Source organism: Varanus komodoensis, unplaced genomic scaffold, assembly GCF_004798865.1.
Source record: "Varanus komodoensis strain SLA01 unplaced genomic scaffold, ASM479886v1 scaffold6_4, whole genome shotgun sequence".
NCBI classification, from domain to species: Eukaryota; Metazoa; Chordata; class Lepidosauria; order Squamata; family Varanidae; genus Varanus; species Varanus komodoensis.
This window is the reverse complement of record NW_025336347.1, coordinates 10,044,503-10,065,298: the sequence shown is the minus strand read 5'-3', so window position 1 is coordinate 10,065,298 and position 20,796 is coordinate 10,044,503. Positions and strand designations below refer to the sequence as shown.

Sequence of the window (20,796 nt, the reverse complement as noted above, 5' to 3'; positions counted from 1 at the left end):
TATGTCCAAACCCAGAAAAACTGTGGTTGATCTTAACTATGGTTTACTGAAATGAGCAGTTTATGAAGAGCTTATTTCCATAAAGCTTGTTTCAATAGTCAAGATTAACTACAGCTTGAGTTTGGAAGTAATGCTAAACTGCAGTTAATTGAAAATAGCAAAATAGCTTTGGGAGTCTTTTCCCCAACTGCTTCAGAGGACAAAAATGCTTTCAAGATCAAGATTCAAGATCAGTTTAGCCATAATTCAGGTGTATGTCCAAGCCAAACTATGATCACCTTCAAGTCTTTGAAATCCAACGAGTACAATCAGGAAATTAGTAATAAAGCATCAGAATATTATTTTAGCCACTCCACTGAAAACAAGTTAAGAACTGCAAGAAGTTTAGTTAAAAATCAACTGCAGTAGCTGATACAACTTTGTAAGGGTACCGTCTGTCAAAGCAAGCAAAGGCTAACGTCTCGCTGGACAACTTCACACAAGCCTGCTCTGCGATAAGCAAAGGAAACAGCAGCCGGCTCAGTACAAACCACGACACAAAATGGTACTTACTATGTTGAGCTGGCTGCATTTAGCCCAAGATTATTTAAACATGATCTCATTCTTGCAGGCACATGCAGTGCCCTGGACAGAAGGCCTTTGTTCTGGTAGGTGACAGGTGGAGATAAGAAAATGAAAAGAGGGGCAAGCCCAGAAGCAGAGGCCAGGAAAGGAAGCAAAAGAGCGGCACAACGAGACGACTGGCAGTGCTGCTCTCTGCTAGGTTACCTACTACTGCCAGAACTGCCATGAGAACAAGGCTGTAAGAGTGGCGATCGGGCATTCGAAGCTCCTGCACTGCGAATGCCGCCCCCCTGCAAAGGCCAATTCACATGAGCAAACAGCCATGCGGAACATGGAGCCTGCACAGGGTCACTTGGTTCAGCCAGTCACATGGCTGAGGCGCGGACCTGCACAGCAAAGAGCCAAGCACCCGTGACTCCCTGTTCCCTGTACAGAAGGTCTCAGAAGTCACCAGACTCAAGACTTTCAGCTGTGACTTGGGTGGCTGCTGCAGGAATAAAACAACATGTGCCTACTTAATACTGTCCGCTTACAGCTGGTTGCATGCTGGAGGCAGTGACAGACCTCGAGAAATGTGAGGAGAGTGCTCTGCACATACACCAGAGGAGCATAAGGGACGTGACAGCAGGCCTAGGGATGGCGCCTTCACATCTCATCAACTTTCTGCATGCGGCAGGAGGGCCACGTGCGCCTCCCTCTGCACCACGCAATGGAATCCGTGACTGTGAGCACTGCCTGTGCAGAAGCAGCTCGTACTTTTCAGTAGCATAAGCAGGAGCAGTTTTGTTGGTGTCCTTCATTAACAAATAGACATGCATCCCATTTCTCCTGCCCAGCCTGCTCTTTCTTCTTTAACCTAATCTCTGCACGCAGATGGCTCAACCTGAGAGATGCTGCATATGCAAATAAACACTAACAGTCACTATCCAATGATGCACCGGCACCGCATCATGGAACAGGATCTTGCGTCACGCATTTCAGATTTCCAGAGCACTGGACAGTGTTGTAGGCTGATCCAGAAATGCAACTGATTGGCATCAGACTCTAGATAAGTGCGATTTTTCCGGTCTCTGAATCGGTGGCAGGGGACCGGCAACCTGGACTGCTGTCATGCAAGCTCACCAGGGGACCAGTATTTTCAGGGACAGGTTTAGTGAGATAGATGTTATCCATAGTCCTTATGCTGCTTCTCTGATAGACACTCTCATTGCAGTAATGAATTTCTGGTGCAATGCAGGTTCAGCACAACAGACTAAAATCTATGGCTAAGGCAATGCCCTGCACACTTCAATCCATAAAGCAACATTCCTAAGAAAAAACTGAATATTCTGATGGTCCCTGCCTTACAAATGTAGATTATTTAGTGAACACCTATACTGCCCAATAGCTAAAGCTCTCTGGGCAGTGTACAGCAGTTCCTAAACAGGATACACTAAAACTACGATAGCAACTTTCCATAATACAAAATATTTTTTACAAGTTTTAGATGTTAAAAACAATGTAGCAGCCAATAGACTTGTTTAAAAGTACCAGATGTATGTACTCCACAAAGCTGTTTGGTAATTCGAATGTTTCCAAAATTTTCACAAGCCGTAGATGCCCCACAAGGTAAATTAGCATGACACACGGACTGCACAAAACTTACCTGCTCTGCAGTGAGTGGCTGCCATACACATTCCCATAAGAGCTGGCATAAGAGGACTGAGACAGTGTGTCGTAATCAGAAAATCTTGGTGAAATCTGATTTCGCCAGTTCCCAGAAGATGCTAAAAGGAGCAGGGAGTGGGGAAAAGAAAGGTAGAACTGAATACCAGGTTTTATCTGATGAAGCAGGCAGCATCCTGTGAATGCTGTTTTATAGGATTCACCTCTTAGTCTTTAAAGTGCCACAAGACTCTTTGCTGCTTAGCCCTTTGGAAACTGGGCATCTGGATAACATTTTGTTCAAGACTTGGCTTTTTTCATTCATTTATTTATTTGCAGATGTCTGTACTACACACTAGCCAAAGCTCCCTCAGCAGCATAGCTCTTCCTCTCATGCAAGTGTGAAAGCTCAAAAAAAATCCATATTGAAAAGCTGCATTGATGGAGACAAACTTGTGAAAGGAAGGAAGGAAGAGGTCTGTCTGTCGGTCTGTCATTCTGGTGGCAGCAGTGAACCTCTTTCTTAATGGATTGCTAGGCTTTAAACCTGAGGTAGAGTCATAAAGGGAGCAACAGTATGCTGAAATTCTGCTTCCTCTTTTAACAACTGCTTTGTCTTAATTCAGAATATATAAGAGAATTCATGACACATAAACACAAAGCAGCAATTGCTTTATCCCACTATAAATCTCTTCACCACATAGACAAAAATTAAAATTTGATTTTAATCTAGATGAAGTATATTTTTATGTGTGTTCAATTCAATGGCACTGCTTCAACCTTTTCTAAATATATAACTAAAGTGCACCATGCTCTCTCAGAACTGTCCAGTTTCGTCTCCTTATTTTGTGTGCATTTATCTCTTATTACGGCTTCCCAAACTCCATGTATTCAACTCATTCTTTCAATAGCCTTTGGAATGTTCAGCGTTGTGCAAGAATAGCTGCTGTGAAGGTGTCAACACATTCTGCATCTTTTTTCTAACAGAAAGAGGTGGTCTTTATTACTATGTTCCATCAACCTGGGTTTTGTTTGACCTTCCACTATCCATCCAACTAACAGTATTATTATTCTCGTAAGTATTTCTTCTATTGTGCAATAACTTTGGATGTATTCATTGCTACCTTCTGTGGTTAAGAAAACTTAATTAACTGCCTGGATGTGACCACTATGGGAAGTGGAACATGGAACTGGATGAGCCACTTGAGTGAGCCAGGAGGCTTCTCCCAAGTTTCTTAACCTCCTGCACACTGTTGACACCCCAACTAGCTTCTAAGCCACTTTGCCATTCTTTCAAAACTAGGCTTGCTCAAAGGACTTCCATTCCACCCAGACCAGGTGGCTGCAACTTCCTCTGTGGCTTCTTATACACCACTGTCTAGGTTGGTGAGATGACGACGTTATCAATTAAACCTGTTGCACATTAGAAATGCTATATAAATTAGGACTAGAAATAGTAGGCAGTGCTGTAATTTGAACATAGACATGTGCCTGCATATATATATATATATCCTTCTCTTGTTTCAAACTGTAATTCAAAGAATTATCAGAAGGCTCTTTCTTAGCTACTCCTCTAAAGTCTACAGGGTTATTTCTACTTCTGTAAGCTTGTTTCAGCAAAGACAAAAACACCAGGTGGGCTTGGTCTGAGCAGGCTGTTCTGCAGCTAGAGCAAAACAGCCCAGCAAGCCCTGATCTGCAACACAACCAACCTAAGTCCAGACTCGGATGGCAGGGAGGATTACAGGACAGCAGGTATCCTCTGAGCCAGCCAGCCAGCAAGCAAGCGCTTTGATGCATTGAAGGATCAGCCTCCTTGACTTGCTCCCCAAAATGAACTAGTGACCAAAGCAGCTCTTTTCACACAAGTACGAGAGGCTCCCCTTAGCAAATACTGTTCAGGCGCCAGGCTTCCACATTCTGCACCAACTGCAATTTCTGGAAAGATTTCAGAACAGATTGAATTGCAGTGCAGTGCAGTAATGCAGTACAGCAACCTTACAAGACTTAACTGGTATTCGGTGCAGAATTGTTGAACCTTTCCCATCGGTACTTGCATTTGACGGCTGTGTACTTTTCTGTACTAATTTCCCTGATTGTGTCAAAGTTGTTTCCGCTTCAGACAATTGGATAATTCTTTTCCCCATGACCTGCACTGATAAATGGGATAAGAACACCAGCAGCACCTCTACTGATGGTCCAAGGGCATTGCTAATCCATCTGAGTCTTTGAGCTTTGTTTCTGTCTCCCAAGAAAATATATTCTCTAATATATATAGGGAGTTTCTATGCAAGCAAGCAAGCAAGCTTTCCCATTTATTAGAATGGAGACACAATTCTGCATATGAAAATAAATGAATGTAGAAGCAAACGGAGATGCTGTTGTGATCAGAGAACTGGGTGTACCTGTACCTGCAAGAGACAGTTGGACTGCAGTGCGTGACGTTTGGGACGTCACAGAGGCATAAAGCAGGGAAGAAAGAGCCAAGGGCAAGAAAGCGATAGACTGACTATTACCTGAAGAGAAAGACGATACACGGCTGCTCGGACAACATGGTACCTGCAGCCCTGCAAAGCCCAGGTTCCTCTGCGACCCTCTGTCAACCTCAAAGCCTGCCTGCAGGCCAAGAGCCTGGTCCTTCTGCCCAGAGGCACGTTGGTACCAGCCACGAAGATGTTCCGCTACTAAGGCCTTGTGAATATTTTTGGTGATGTGCTCAGGTTTCACAGGAGGCTTCCGTGGCAGGCGCAGAGTGGCGTAAGGGTTGTGTGGCACTCTCTCCATTTCATCTTCATGGAAAGACCTGAACTCCCGGTAGCGGCGCTCATATCCATAGTGTCCTGATGAGCGGTAGGAAGGGTTGACGGTGTACTGGCCCTCCGTCCCGTTCTCATACACGTAGCCACTGTTATAATACACATCACATTCCGTGTAAGGGGCATAACCAGAAAGGTAGCAGTTGGCTGGGGGCTGCCCTTGGTCCTTTGGGTAGACACCATTGCGGATCTCCTTCTGGGCCAGGTTTGGCATGCTTCCTGAATTGGAAGCAGACATGTTCTGTTTCCTGGAGCGTCTCCTGTTTCTCGTACGGTTGTCAAGGGTCTGGGTGGTGTAGTAAGGGCTTGGATTTGGAGTCACACAGTAGTATTCTGCACTGGACTGGCTGGTGTAGGAGGACCCATCATCCAGGATTTCTGTACTGCTGCTTCTCTGCGATTTTGAAAGGGTGAACACTGGCTTTTCACTGGTCGTCTCGGCAAGCAAGTTAGTTTGAGACTCTAAGCTGCCACTACGCTGCCTGCAGTGTTGTGGGGATACGTCTGGCCTGGAAAAACAGGAATTTGTGTTTGTTACAGCTCTGCAGACAGTCATATGCATCAACAATATGGGACAATTATTTTGAATTACAGAAAAACTAGGCTTAGATTAAATGAAGTAAAACACGAGAATCATTGAGCAACAGAGCAAGCGACTTAAGGAAACTGCTATTCTTCCCTGGAGTTTTTCAAAGGCAGTAGAGAGGATTCTAACAGGGACAATTTCAATATATAATGCCTCATTGAAATAGGAGCTTGAGGACCCAGTTAAATTTGTTCATACTCTGTGATTCTGTTTTATTTCATAATAAACTTTAATGTTCCAATGTAATGTTAAGATTTCATCAGTGATGGCAGGTCCCAAACTATTGATCACACAGCAGGTTCACAGATGATCATTCAGCAGGACGCTGCTCTGCCAGTCGCTGGAAATGTGACCATCTCCTTAAGAAGGAATTGCCTCTGAGCCAGCACAGAAGTTGCATGTGATGCAGCAGGCAAGCAATGAATGTGTGCCTGGTTTTCGTTTGTGAAGATCAGGCTGTGAATATCCACCAAGAATGAAACATGGGCAAAACAATTAGGTAATGTGGCAAAAACATGATAATATTCAACAACAACACCATAGCCTAAGCATAGTTTTTGCTAATGACAAGGAAGAGGAAATCCCTGCTAGCCAATTGATCAGGATCACAAATTTCACATCAGAAATTATCGCAGCTGCAAACAGCAATTATAGCCTGTGATTCAAGGATGTGGAAGAGGAGGCTCCCTGTTACAGACAGTCATCCTCTACACGTGGAGGGCAAAAAGACTGGCGCAGGAGGGCAGGGCTGCTACTCTTCCTCGCATGTTACATATCCGGGAACACCTGCATGTGGGCCTACACCACGGACAGCCTCCTTAAGTCCACCGGCCAAATTCCATTTTGGAGAAACTCTTCCAGGTTGCATTCCAGTAGTGGGAGAGGCCAGATATAAAAGATATCATAAATATCAATATACTTTAGCATAAAGCTTTTGCTGCCAGCTAAGCCTCAGGGGAAGTTCAAGTTTTTTAAATAGGGGAAGCTGCACAAAAGCTGGGAAAACGCCAAATGGACAGTGATCAGGGAAAAGGAATGGGAAGGGAGGAGGCATCTTGAAAGCCTGTCTGAGACCCTGGGTTTGAGGTTCTCCATCCCTGTGCTAGAGTGACCAAGAAAGGATAAGACGATGCAGAATAGCCTCCCCATCTGTCAAACCTGACAGGCATTTAACCAGTCAAAATTGTGATACAATTAACATCCACTCAGAAAAGCCCTTTGCAGAGCAATTAGACAATACCTTCACACTGATCTGTGCAAGAATTCATAATTCAGTGCCTGATTGGGAACATCTGTGCCATTCAAAAGCTTGTTGAAAGAGCCAAAAGAAGCCAAGCACATGTAAGGTTCTGCTGAAATAGCCTGAATTAAAGCTCCTAATTAAGCACTTGCATTCCTTTGATTTGAGGACACTCCTGCAACCAGTCTCTCAACCTTTCAAAGGCGTGCTGTAATGGACACACCCATAACCTCTGCCTCCAGTACGTCCCTTTAGCTTTGAACTTGGATGAGTTGTGGTTTTCTTTTTGGTAGTGGAAAGGCTTTTGCATACAGTTGCAGGGAGAGGAGGAGACGGGAATGCACTTACTGCAAGTGAGTGCTACTGTACGCATTGCGTGTGAGAACGGGTGTTGTGGGCATACTCCGTCCACCAGGATGCTGCCACTCCGCTGTTCTGTATGGGCTGCTATGGGTCGACAAGGTATCTCTGTGAATAAAAAAAATAAAGGAATCCAAGATATAGCACAATTCCAGTATCTCCAATAAACTGCCAAGTAAATGACACTGACATACTTGTCTACAGACTGAAAATACACGATTTCTAGAATATGGGGGGAGAGTCCAAGTGCCAGCACAAAAGTCGTGCTAGGCAGCAATGGAGTGAGTAACACAAAGAATAGCTGTTATTTTGAGACCTAAGAAGGTGGAACTCAGAAAGGCAGAACAAGAAATGGAAAATAAAGGAAAAATAGTGCAAATTAGCATAGTATTCATGTGTCACTGGGATTATGGGATGCATTCACTGGATATGATGAGGAGGTTCAGTCAGGGGTTTGGTCTCTGGCTGTCCTCAATTGGTTCCACATATGGATTGGAGATCATCAGATCTCTGGTTCCCATTTCAGTTCCATGAGTTTCATGGAATCTGCTCAGAAGGAATGCCTGGCTTTCTGCAGCAGGTTTCTGAAGGGCAGAAAGCATTGCAGTGGGAAAAGAAAGTGCTAAAAAAATTCTTAAGGACAGGTGGAGAGCCTCTGGTCCTTGTTCAAGGCCAAGACTTGAGAGCCCCCTTTCAACATTGTTCTTGTTACCACCCACTTCATAATGCATCTCAGATGTTTACAGAAACATCTATGCACCTGTAATTCTTTCTCAGGTGAAAGCTCAGACACAAAAAGCCTTTTCCAAAAGCAAAATGTATGACCTGCAAGTCTTTTTGCATGCTTTTTCTAGAAGGAGAAAAACTGACTGAGCAGCAAACCACCAAAAGCAACATTCAAAAAACAATAAATCTCATCACTTCAAAGCTGGCAGCAATGCACAGAATTCTTTACAATGATGTTAAGCGAAGAGTAATAAAGCTGGCATAGTGTTCAGCAATGTGAAAGATTCTGTACCTGGAGTGTCTGGATTCCAGGAGCTGTTCGTTCATGGAAGATTTCCTGAGATGTGCTCTTTCCACCCCAAGAGATTTTGGAGGTGGGGTTTTAGGAGAAAGGGGGACAGAGCTTATTCTATGTGCTGGTACGCCCAGGGAATCAGTGCCTGTTTTAAGAAAACAGAATTTGGAAGATGGGAGGGTCATGTACAAAGAACCTTGTAACATTCATATCCTCAATTAGGAAAATCTCTTGATCATGCAAAATCTTAAGAAATACTAAGGGAAAGAAGCATTACTTAATCTCAATAATATATTTTAAAAATCCATTTTTATTAAAAAATACACTTGAATTAACTATGTGGCAACTGTGACATACTTCAATAAATCTAATTATCTTTACATATATGATATTCACAGAATACAGTCCTATGGCCACTAGATGTTGTCTAGATGGCCAAAGGAAAAGATGGAATCTCAGCTGTGACCTTGGAAAAGGGCCCCGAGGTCAGAGCTGGGCCTCCAACTTTAGAGTGCCCCCTATCTGCCTTTGCAGTTAGTGCCAATCTTTCTGTGTGGGCTGCAGCTGCAAAGTCAGAAGAGCAACACTGGAACTGGCAGGGGGGCATTCCTGTGGGAGTGGAGGAGGTTATGATGCATCCTGGTGGTGCCTCAACTTGTCCTCCTGTACTTACACAGCTGAAATTAGCCGTCTAAGCAATTTGGGGGCCGGGGAAGCATGGAGGCAAACATAGCTTCTGTGCTCCTCCCACTTCCACCGGATGCCTGTGATCTTCCAAGTCTGGAGGGTTTTCAGCAGTAAGATTGGATGACACCGTTAGTGACCTTAGTGCACAATTCTGTGCAAGTTTAGAGAGAAAACTACTCTTTTTGTATAAGTTTGCATAGACTTGTGGCTTACTTTGTTAAGATGTTAGCCAGGTAATGTCACATTCTTATTACAAATAAAGACAGAAATTTGATCTGTCTTCAGCAAAGTCATAACTCAACCATTTCATCTGGTGCTTTACTACAGCAAAAATGATAACAACATGTGTGCCTATATTATCTCATATATAATCAATGTACATATGATACTGAAGCAAGCAACTATCTGAAAACAGAATATTGCAGTGATTCTGGTATTAAAGATATTTTCAATACTCTTTTTAGATTTAGTGTCTAACATTGCATATAAATGGATGCTTTTTTAACAACTGGGGTGGCCGTGTTATATTCAGTATCTTTTGCAGGTGTTCTAAGGGTAAGTCAACAGTATCCTAGGAGGTGGTCCTGGACCAGTAACAACTGCAGCAAACACTTCAATTTTCCAAATTCCTACCTACATATTGATGCAAATCAAAGGCCCCAGGTTTTTTGGAACAACTTGAAACCTGATGGGGCCAAGATTGTGTGGAAATTTTCTTATACCTTGGAAATGTTTAGCAGATGTTTTGCATGCATAAATGCTCATTCCAATGTGAGAGAGAAGAAATCGATAGACAAAGCCTGTGAAAGAAAGCTCTGAGGTTTGCCAGCTCCATGGACCTATGCCTGAAACTTCATCAGTTTGGAAGCAAATGGTTCACCAAGTGCAGTTGGCCCTGACTTTTCTTGATGAGACAGTTGCCTTTTAGTTCTGTTTCAAAGAGCTCAACAGCTGTGAAGAGTCAATTAGGGAGAGGGAAACTAAATAGGAGCACTCGTATCGACCCACTGATGTGGTGCATGCATTTCTTCCAAGCTACGAAATAGGAACTGGCTTTGCAGTATCCAATTCTTAAATAACTCTTTACCCGCATTGCTTTTCTTGCATATAAGAGTCAAGGGTGGGGGGAGAGTTTTCTCCATTATGCTATCTTGGTCCAGGAAGGCGAATTTGTAATTGTCACTGTTGTCCTTCTAGCACCAAGCAACCCACTTTTAATTTTTCCCCGGGCCTTTTAACCCTTTTAATGGAGCTGCTGTGGACCTCAGTATCAGTTTATTATATTGACACAGCATGAACCATTGCAAACTCTTTGTATTCCTCAATGCTGATGGGCTCAGTTGCCCTGAGGTGTTTCCTCTCTTCCTTCCTCCTCCCTTTTTCAATTTTATATTTAATTTGTAAGTTACCAGGCATCTGGTTCACTCTTACAGAAATGAATGGGAACATGGAACTCCAAACACCTAAGTCAAGTGGGGTCCATTCTGTCTTTCAACAGTTGCTCAAACTACAGGAAAAATCTTAGAATGTTTCCAATATCATAAATTCCATTTTTAAATATGGACATACCATTTCAAAAGCACTGGAGAAGATTATTGCCTGTTTGTTGTAATTTTCCACTGTACATTCCTTTGCATTTTTTAAACAAAAAGAACCACAAGAGATTAATTCTGATACAGATTTCCCTTATCTTGACACAGGAGTTCAGACTCTCATACTGTAAACTTGAAACATTAATTTCTTATTTGTAATGGTGTTTCACAAGTCAAACTAAGACAAGACAAAACAAACCCTGTCCAGGTTGCATTATTCACTATGAGCACTAGGCATTTCTGCTGTTTTACTTTCTTGTCTGTCAAGATTGTGGGGTGCAATGAAGTCAAACAGTGTTTGCATTATTCTACATTTTTGGGATGTGATACCTATAACATCTTTCACTTTTCTTTGAAACTAGAACAATTTTTAAATCAAGAATGTATTCTTATTTCTGGATTGGGCTTCAGAAGGGTCCATGGGATTCATCCATCAAAAATGGAGAGGGATTCACAGTGGAAGTTTTTGATTAGCCCCTCCTTACCTTCACTCTCTTATCTGCTGCCTTCTTTGTTTGCACTCCTTAACTGATAATTTGCATTGTTTTTATCTTTCTTTTTAGCATTGCTAAAAAGCAGTGCTGAAGGTTTATAGAACAGGAATTATGTACTATATTTTTGAAAAGTATCAGACTCTTTTTTTAGATGTCCAGTCTAAACACTTGTGAACTATCTAGGTTATTCTTACCAGTTGATCTCATCCTAGTTATAAATCAATGGCAGCCCCAGAGTGAACATTTTTTGCACAGGAAAAAGAAAGCTGAGCAATGCACTCTTTCCTTGTTTGTTCAAAATCCAGATCAGATATGGCAGTGTTCTAAAAATACCAGGCCTAGTCATTCCAGTGTTGATGTAAGCACAGCCCTTATTCTTGGGACTAGCCAATTGGAAAAGGTGTGCCTATCAAAATTAAGGAACTCTTGCCATTACTTGAACTTGAACACAAAAGTTACACATTTCTGTTTCAACAAGAATGAGTGGGAAGGGAGGGAGGGAGTTTCCTGAGGACTAATGACTGGTTGAAGGAGCATGGTTAACCCAACCCATAGTTAGCTGGCAGGAAATACTCAGCCCAGACACCATTATACCAATTAAATAAATCTTGGGAATCCTGAAAAAATATGTAAAAGGATAATTGCTTGTTTATGTGTTAACTAGGGAGTTATATTTTTTCCAGATTAAGAGATTGCATTAGCATGCTGGTTTTCATCTTTTTTATTTTAACCCAAGTTAGCTGCTAAGTTCCTTTTGGAAACCACCTGGCTCAAGGTTAGCTCACAATTACTTGCAATTTTGTTTTATTGCCTGAAACTGTTCATCCCAGAATTCACAGGTTCAGGTGATAGTGGAAGTGGCAATAATCTGGGAGAGGTGGAGAGGAAAATAGGTGATCTTGTTATTGTATGTATTATAGATTATTATGTATGTATTATGTACTGTATATGTATTAATATTAGATATGTCCACATTATATATAACATACTACTTCTCAAAAAGCTATGCACATTTGTGATTATTCTATTGGGTAATGAATGCACATATATTTCTTGCTTATGTTCAATAAAACTGTTGAGAGAGAATTTGCTTTAAGCTCTATTCCTTCACTACCAACCTCATATATCATGAAAATATAAACCTGAAAGCAACTGAGTCTGAACATGTAGTAAGGACAAAGTGGTCACACGCACGCACATGTGTGATCGTGGGTGGGTTCAATCAACTTGACTCAGCTTTTTCAACTGCCCTTTTCTTATTGTGGATCTACTGTTGCATGTTGTTGTCCCCTTCCTGTTGCTCACTTTACTCTTAAAGACAGCATAGAGGGATATGCTCCTAAAGCTGAGGTTCCCAGAGGCATTGGACTAAAGCTCCCATCATGTGCATGGCTAATGGTCTGGGATTATGGAAGCTGTACCGAGAGCCTTCTGAGTAATTCCTGAGCCCAAGCACTATGGTCAGCGCCTAGCCCAAGTTGACTGGGTGACCGCTTGTGCTTGCTTTGAATCATCCCTTTTGGATTCATGTTAAGGCACTGACTGCTCTCCCTTTCTTTAATCAACAGAAAAATTGCTGGTTGTGGGGAAGCAGAGAGAGCACAAACAAACAGAGGAACAAACATGCACGCCTTCCCCTTCAAGGAAACAAACCCAGATCAACTCACACTTCAGCTAATTATTACATTATCTCCCAAACATGGCCCTCATAAAGTTCCATGGAAGTGTCTTCCCAGGATGCAAGCCATATCGTTTCTTTCATGTCAGTGCTTCTGAATTTTGTAAATAATGTCTTGGCTATGCACAAACACATGGGCTTGGATCCTGAGATCAGTTAGCTAAGGGATGTTCACAGAAGAGGTGTCCACTTCTTTCCCTGCAGCCCCCATGCCTCATCCCCCTAAAAAAAGACCTTTAGAGGTGGCACAGGTGGCTGTAGACAGAAAAGGACATGGCAAATATTCCTTCTGTGAACATCCTTAAGTTAACTTTGCTTAGCATCCCATTGTTTCATGGCTTCAATTGCTGGGTACACTCCTTTATTGCCTTGCCTAGCCTTCAGAAATTGAAAATGTATAGAAATTGCATTCACGCCTTGCTTGGAAGTCCCCAAGAATACAGAATGTCACTTTCTACACTGTGGTTTTATGTGCTTCAGCTAAATAGTGGAATTCACATACCATCATCAAATGTTGTTGTATCAGACAATGAGCTGCTCTCAGATGGAATGGTTTCTTCTATGGGAAAAGAAAAAAAAAACAATCTTTAAGAATGAATTTAAATTGCAGCTTGGAATATTGAGCGAACGGCACAATTTTCAGGGTTGGATGTACTTTCTAGGATATAACAGAGGAAAAACCAACTTAATAGGGCAACTTACTAAAACAAACAAACAAACAAACAAACAAACAGAAGTGTGATGCCACAAGATAAAAGAAACAAAAACCCTGAACTGTTGCTTACCCAAACAAAGTAAGTTTCTTTAGCCCAGTCAGAGAATTTAACTAGTCACTGACACCATGGAGAATAATGCCAGACGAGTCAGCTGCTGGCAATCTTAGAAATTCCACACTCTATTATAATAGCGTCCATTCATACCCGACCACACATACACACAACATTTGCTGCACAAGTGTTGAACTCTGCAATGCAATGGAGGCACACCAGAGCTCCTGTGTGCCCCCTTGACAAACGTCACTGACAGGGCATGGTGACCAGGTACACACTTATTTCCCAAGTGTAGAGTATACAGAAGCCAAGGCGGCTGGACCCTGTCTGAAACAGCATCTTCTCTGTTGAGCTGTTTGGAAAATCTGCCACCACAACAGATTCACTGCTGCACCAGCAGGGCAATCTTCACATTTTAAAAGTAACAAGGCACCACTTCTCATGCTGGTAATTTTCTGAATGATGAGGTGACTTGCTGTCCCCAACGCTCTATGAAAAGCATTTGACAGATCCAGAAAGATACAGATATCATGATAAGTCTCTTAGGGCGCATGTTTTGAATGTTTATGGCTGAGACATGCTAGAAGTAGTTGAACCTTTTTTGTCTAAACATGGATAGGATTGCACCCATATGTGCCTAGCTAGTTATCATTTACAAAATGTAGTTTAAGATGGACAATCTTAACACCAGGGAAATGCAGACATTGTCTATATGCTTCATTTTATAGTTGCTTACCTGGCAAAATACCTGAATATTTTTTCAAAAGACCCTAGACACTGCAAAAGTACATTTTATTTAGGACACCTTTTCCCACCCTGGTGTCCTCCAGATATTCTGGAATACATCTCCCATCAAAATTTCATGATGGAAGTTACAATCCAACACATCTGGAAGGCATCAGGTTGGGAAATAAAATACATCTTTAAGATCAGAACATTCACATACAAACAATGGAGGTTGTATTTTCACGCTTCTGTCTACTTTAACCCAGAGACTGGGTTAACCCGGATAATGATGTTTATCATCATTTAGTTCATAGCCCTTTAAGTGCAGAGCCAAGCATCAGGATAGTCTGCTCTAATGTGCTCCAATTATTATTTCTTTTGTCACCTCTCTTGATTGGTTTGTGTTTTCCTTCTTCCCTTCCCTGCCCATGAGCTTATGTGCTGTATCTTATGCAAACCAGCCTCAACGTATGCAATGGGTATTCTGCTTGCTCATCTCCCTGACCCTGCCCAAAAGGTCCCCAAACTCTTTGCAGCAGTTTAGCGAGGGGGAGGGGACTCCAGGGGTGGAGGGGAATTTGTTCCACCACCAGTTTCTGTTCCACTGATGGATGGACACCACTGAATACACCCCTGCATTTCTGTACTCCTGAATCTTTGCAAGAAACTAACACTTGTGGTCATTGCTGGAAATCTCTTCCATATACAGAAGGTAAACAATTTGGCATGGGAATAGATATGCAATCTTTGAAGGATAATCAAGGTGTCCAGGGAGGATTCAGAGTTGGTGGAAGAGTCAACTGGATGGACTCTGACTGGGGAAAGACAGAAACATAGACAGAACGGGCCAATGACACTACTTTTATCAGGAGAGGCTCCAACAAAGGAGGTCTATACAATTTCATCCCAAATTACAAAATCATTGTCTGATCATACTACTATGCCTGGTTGGAGCAAGACTGCAAAAGATAACACTAGCACATCCCTCGTTTTTTAAATATTAAACGAGAAAACCTAGCCCTTTGGGACACAGTCACCAGGTTAATCACCAAAACACACAGTTCTTAAGACTGTGTTGGCATTGTTCCAAGTTGAAGCTCTAGCACTAGACAACAGGGACAAGGTACAAACTCCAGCTTTAAAAACAGGGATGATTTTGTACAGGATTACGTGATGCTAATCTCACATCAGAAAACATGTCCAAGTCAGGGGAATATTCGCACCCCACGGGGAGTGTGGGGCTGGTGTGCAGTTCCCATGGCTCAGCTGCCTGTCAGTGTGAAGCTGTTAGTTGACCATCCTGCAGTGTCCCGCGGGACAGAGGGAACTGGTTTCTCACTGGTGCACGGCTATTAAATTGACTCATGAATTGCCAAGGATGCCAATATAGCTCCAGCATGAATTGCCCAGCTTTCACTCACAGCCACTGGCATTTTGCATGCTTTCCTCCACTTGATTAAAGAGCTCATTTAGGTTATTCATCTTCTCCTCGTGCAGGTGCCAGCATCCTATAATCACCTCAAACTTCATTTTGATAAACTGAGCTAATCTGAACTCCTTACATTTCTCCATGCACCAACTTGCTTCCCAACACGGGAGCCATTTGTGGAACATTTCAGCATATCTCAAAATGCAGGCATCAGCTCTGGACCAGCCATTCCTACCAATCTATCTCCTTGCCTGACACTGAGTTGTTTACAGCTAGATGAAGTGAATGCGTCTAGATTGGTTGCCAAGGCAGCCCAGAGTGAGGCACCCAGATTCCCAGGGACCTTGGATATTCACCAGGGCAGATGCAAGGGAGTGGGGTTCTTAGGTGAAACAGACAAAGTGCAATGCAGCCAAAATAAACCTGGTGGCCTGGTCTGCGTGTATGGCTTATAGTTTGCACTTGTATTTTTGATTGTTGACATACAGATTTAGTTGATATACAAAAACAGAATGCTAAAACTACAGGGATACAAAGAAGAAATGCATCTCTGATCTGAAGGAGATGCCCTGCTTGTGGTTTCTTCTCCAATAAATTAGATGAAGACTCTGGGGACTCAAGAGAGGTTTTTCACAATGGTGGCCTTCCATTCCTGGAATTCCTGCCCAAGAGAGGTGCGATAAGTCCCACTGGGACTATTTTTAAATGCCATTGATAGGCTGTTTTATACAAGCACATGGTCCCTGGCTTGTTGCTTCTGGTGTTTTTCAGTTAGAGGACTATTTTTGCTCTGAGTACCCACAGCCAGTTGACTGAAAACCTGAGCTTAGATAGTCTGGGCTCGTCAGCACTTGCTCACTCTCCTGATTGTTAAAATGTGCAGTTTCTCATATGCTTAAAATCCATGTTCATGGTACAGAATAGGAAGGCCAGAGCAAGTGGCCAGTGGCCCCGTCCATGTTCCTGCTCCTGTTAACACATTTAAGATGTTGGTAAGTGGCATTTACAATGCTACGGAGATGTAGTAGAAGGGACACAAGTGATCATGGCCCTGCCCTCCTTGCAAGTTTTTGGTCAACAGACTACTTATATTACTTTACAATAAGGCAAACTCAGCAGTGATAATGTATGGGAACTACTGAATACTACCCCAAAGTTCTAGCTCTTATTAAAAGATCCCCAAATAGACCTTGCACTCTTCTTTCAGAACTGACCCCTAACTCTGTGCACTTCCAACCACTGTTACTTTACCAACTCATAAGCCACACGCAGTTCATTCCTTTCATCTTGTTCGGGATTCAAATGCACACGTGTAGTTCTCTTTTGTCCTCTTTGCCCCTCCCATCAGTACAAACTTCTCCTACACTTGTTAAGACCCAGCAGAGGGGGAGGGAAGCGCTACTTTAATTACATGCTTGAAGGGTAATAGGCCCCGCATTAGCCAAGAGATCATGCACAGCTGCCAATTTCTGCTCAAATCAGCATCTGATACTCAACAGAACAAGGTACCAAGCTAGTTTCAGGTAGAAGGATTTCGGCGGCCCTCCTGCGCACAGCAATTCTTTGGTTTGCGTTATCCTTTGGACGTGCCTGCACTTGTGCTGCACTTTGCCAGTATTCCCTTTCAAGCACACCTCACGTAAAAACATGGCAGTTATATAGTAGGCAAGTTCCAGACTCTGCTGAACTCAGGAGACTAAATGCCTATTGATCTCTGCTGGACAGAAACTGATTCTCCTTTCCACACTACCACATCCAAATGCTGGAAGGATTTTTGATACCTGGTAAAGTCAGGGTTGACTTCTGTGCGGGCTTCTTCCCACATTTAATCCGATACTCATTAATGGCATTTTCAATCTCCTGAAGCTTTTTGACAGCCTCCACATACTCCTGCTTCCTTTTCTTCTTCACGTTTTTGCACAGGTCTGGCTCGCCAGCAAGTTTTTTCACTGCTTCCACCAGCTTTTGCTGTATGAAAAAGTTGCTCTCCAGATTTTGCAGAGTTGGGTCCTGCATAATGAGAAAAATATAGGTAAACAAAGTTGATCTGTAAGATTAGAACGTGGATCCAAGCCAAGTCTTTTAAGGCTTGAAATACAGGAGTGGAATTTAGTACAGTATCCTGCCCAGGTGGCATTTGCGGAATCACCTGTAGGATTGGGTGGTGTGATGTGGGAAGCCAATTTCCTGTAAGCCTCCGCTCTGCAATGGCATCATCAAGATGCTCATAAAAAGGCCAACGTTTTCACACCCTGTTACCAAGACCTAAACACCAGGATCTCTCCACAGTCAGCAATATATTTGCACTGTCCTGCTGTGAACAAACTGCCACCAAGTGTTTCTGGAAACAGGGTTTGCACTCTGTAATCACTAATACAATTATGCTCATGTTAGAAGCTTTGTTAGTCAATGTTTATAAACAACAACGTGGACCTGAGATGAAAGAAGGCACACAAATGAAAATTCCAAAGCAGCGCTTAATTATGTACCAGGCAATCTTGCTTTAAAAAATTTCTGCAGGTATATATAAGAAAGGAACTTCTGTTTAAGCCTGTGTCAGTCAGGGGAATAGGATCCTATTGGCAAAAAGATGTTACTTGTCCACAAGCCTTCCCCAGTCTGTACTCTCTGGCTATGTAGGACTGCAGCTCCTATCAATCCCAGTTAGCAAACTGGTTGGGGGAAGGCTTGCTCTTAACTTCCCAGCAGCTAATGGTAAATCGCTTTAAGGTAATTTAGATCTGAATCCTAGAAGAACTTCCAATCATACAGAAAGATATAATGTGGAGACCAGAATACAAGCCATCTATCTTCTACCATGAATTATGAAGTAGTTCCAGACTTCCTGCAGATCTCCTCAGTGCACGCTTTTGCTGCACGCTCAGACAGAAATGAGTCTGCCTGGCAAGAGCAGCCCCAAATATTTAAAGCTGTACATACGTGGCATGAATCTAGGAAATCCTACGAAGTGCAAGCTTCTGCAGCACTGCCCTCAGCAGGCTCTGCCAGCCACATCTTTGCTGTTTTTAAGCACAGCATAGGTGTGTTTGGGGCTAAGAACCAAACTCAGCCTGTTATTCTTCCAGCTCTTGAACAGAAACTCAGATTGCCTCATGAACGCACTGGAAAGGTTACTGGAATTGCTTGCCACAAAGGATTTGTTCCCGCTCCACCCCTGCACCCAGAACTTAAACAGAGCTGAGAGGCCAAGCTGCGATGTGTGTAACTTGGGCAAAGCAGCTCATCAGTTCCTTGCTGGACTGAATCAGAAGATGCATGGAGCTTGGTGGAAGCAGTGGGCGAAGGTCACTGTCCAGGGAAGGGGAGGGAGCTGCTGGCAGGATGAAGGGTGAAAACCAATTCTGTGGTCCCACCATGGCTCCTCCACTCACATCCTCAGCAGCACCGGCACCACTTCCACACTGCAGCAGAGTGTCTCTGTGTGTGTGCAGACAGGGACAACATGATTTGTGGCCTTTCCTGGCAAGTGTGCTGTTCAGGTGAAAAAACAAACAAACAAACCCTCATGCAACTGACCTTGCCCATGTTGCCTTGTGCAGCCAGGCTGTCACAACTGCAGAGGGGCTTGCTGTTTACACTTGGAGGCCATTTCCTCTACACGGATTCCCACTTAGCTATGCGTTGGCACCATGACAGTATCCAGCAGACAACAGAAATACTTGCATCCATAGAAATGGTAACAAAAGAAGCTAATGAGGGACAACTTTTGAAAAGGAATTAGGTTTACACCAGAGCCACTGAAGAAGTATACAGAGTCAGGCAGGCAATCCAGTGAGCTCCGGATCTTTTGCAATTCCCACGAGACCCATCCAGCACAGCAGCAGTGACAGGGACTGACTGCAATTTAACAGCTCTGGAGGGCACTGGACTGCCAACCTGTAACGCAGAGAATTCATACCCACCTTATGGCACAGAATCCCTATCAAGAAACAATCAGTTCACCGGGAAAGGTAAAAGGGAGGGAACAAAATCTACTAAGGACACTTCTCTGTATTACATGTTTTACTGAAACCACTGGTTGAAGAGCCCAGCAATTTAAATAAAGTAGAATCAGCTTCTTCGCTGAGATGAGATAGCTTTTACAGCCATTATGTCAGGGCTGAACCCTGCTCGTAAAAGACTGGGAGGCTTAATCTTCATTTCAAATCATACCTACACTTATTTCCAGAAATAGTATTATTTCCCTAACCCTAACCCCTTGCTTACCCAACACAAGCCAAACAGTAAAAGAGGGAATTTTTGAAGCCTATGGGAACTGCAGGATTTAACAGGTATTCCACTGATGCCTTGCAGTGCCTCATTTTTGCCAATGAAACCTCCAGCAGAACTTGTACATACCTCCTCGCTGGGAAGCAGGTTGCCATCCAATTTGAATGTTGTGCCTACACGCCTTCGGACCTGAGGAGGTTTCTCTCCTGTGTTCAGAGGGTATTCCTTTGGCATTTTCCCAGTGAGCTCCTATGGAAGGGGAGAAAAGAGCCATTCTGAACATTAGCACAGGTGTGTTCTATCAGCACCCCAGGCCAGGAGGAGCAGGGAGCAAGGCCTCACCGCCTCCCGCAGACAGATTTTCTTCAGCTCCTCAACTTTCTGCAGAAGCTTCTCCTGTAAAAGCTTTTCTTTCTTTCTCAGTTCCAGTATCTTCTCTTTCTTTTGCTCTTCACTGACCTCTGAATCTTGAGATCCTGCAAGGAAAAACCGGTTCTTCCATTTCTGATGTTCGGTCTCTGAATGCTGTTGTTTATGAAGCCATGGCAGCAGTAGGGGAGGTATCAGCAGGAGTGGGGAAGGAACCCCTAAGGCAGTCCAGTGAGGGCTGAACATGTCCAGCAGCCAAAGAATTCTGCCTGACTGCTGGGGAAGGGGAAAGGAAGACTAGCAGCAGGGGATGGGAGGGCTGGAATCGTAAGCAGCAGCACTCCACGTGGCAACATTTTATCACAGGTCCCACTTGTGAATTTGCATACTGATTTTCAATCTGTGGCTTTCCTTGGCCTTAATTAGTGGGGATAATCATATTTCTTTTCTGAGTTCAAGAAGGATTTTTCAGAGTAGATAGTAACTGCACTGCAATGAAATTCAAGAGATGCCCAGTTGAGATAGTCATGCATGCACCTATTCCAACGGCTGTGCTAAGTGGCTCAAATTCATCAGTGTAGAAGTTAAGT

General features: G+C 43.2%; 1 protein-coding gene across 1 annotated transcript in view; it reads right to left on the bottom strand.

The window, feature by feature from the left end:
• The window catches only part of FRMD4B (FERM domain containing 4B), a 157,188-nt gene that overhangs the window by 3,002 nt on the left and 133,390 nt on the right, over positions 1 to 20,796 (bottom strand). The window contains exons 15-22 of the mRNA XM_044451765.1: positions 20,180 to 20,313; positions 19,967 to 20,086; positions 17,389 to 17,617; positions 13,185 to 13,241; positions 8,229 to 8,376; positions 7,199 to 7,318; positions 4,725 to 5,533; positions 2,210 to 2,330 (exon numbers count right to left, since the gene is read on the bottom strand). Coding sequence (XP_044307700.1) covers positions 2,210 to 2,330; positions 4,725 to 5,533; positions 7,199 to 7,318; positions 8,229 to 8,376; positions 13,185 to 13,241; positions 17,389 to 17,617; positions 19,967 to 20,086; positions 20,180 to 20,313 — 1,738 coding nt within the window. The remainder of the gene's footprint in view (positions 1 to 2,209; positions 2,331 to 4,724; positions 5,534 to 7,198; positions 7,319 to 8,228; positions 8,377 to 13,184; positions 13,242 to 17,388; positions 17,618 to 19,966; positions 20,087 to 20,179; positions 20,314 to 20,796) is intronic.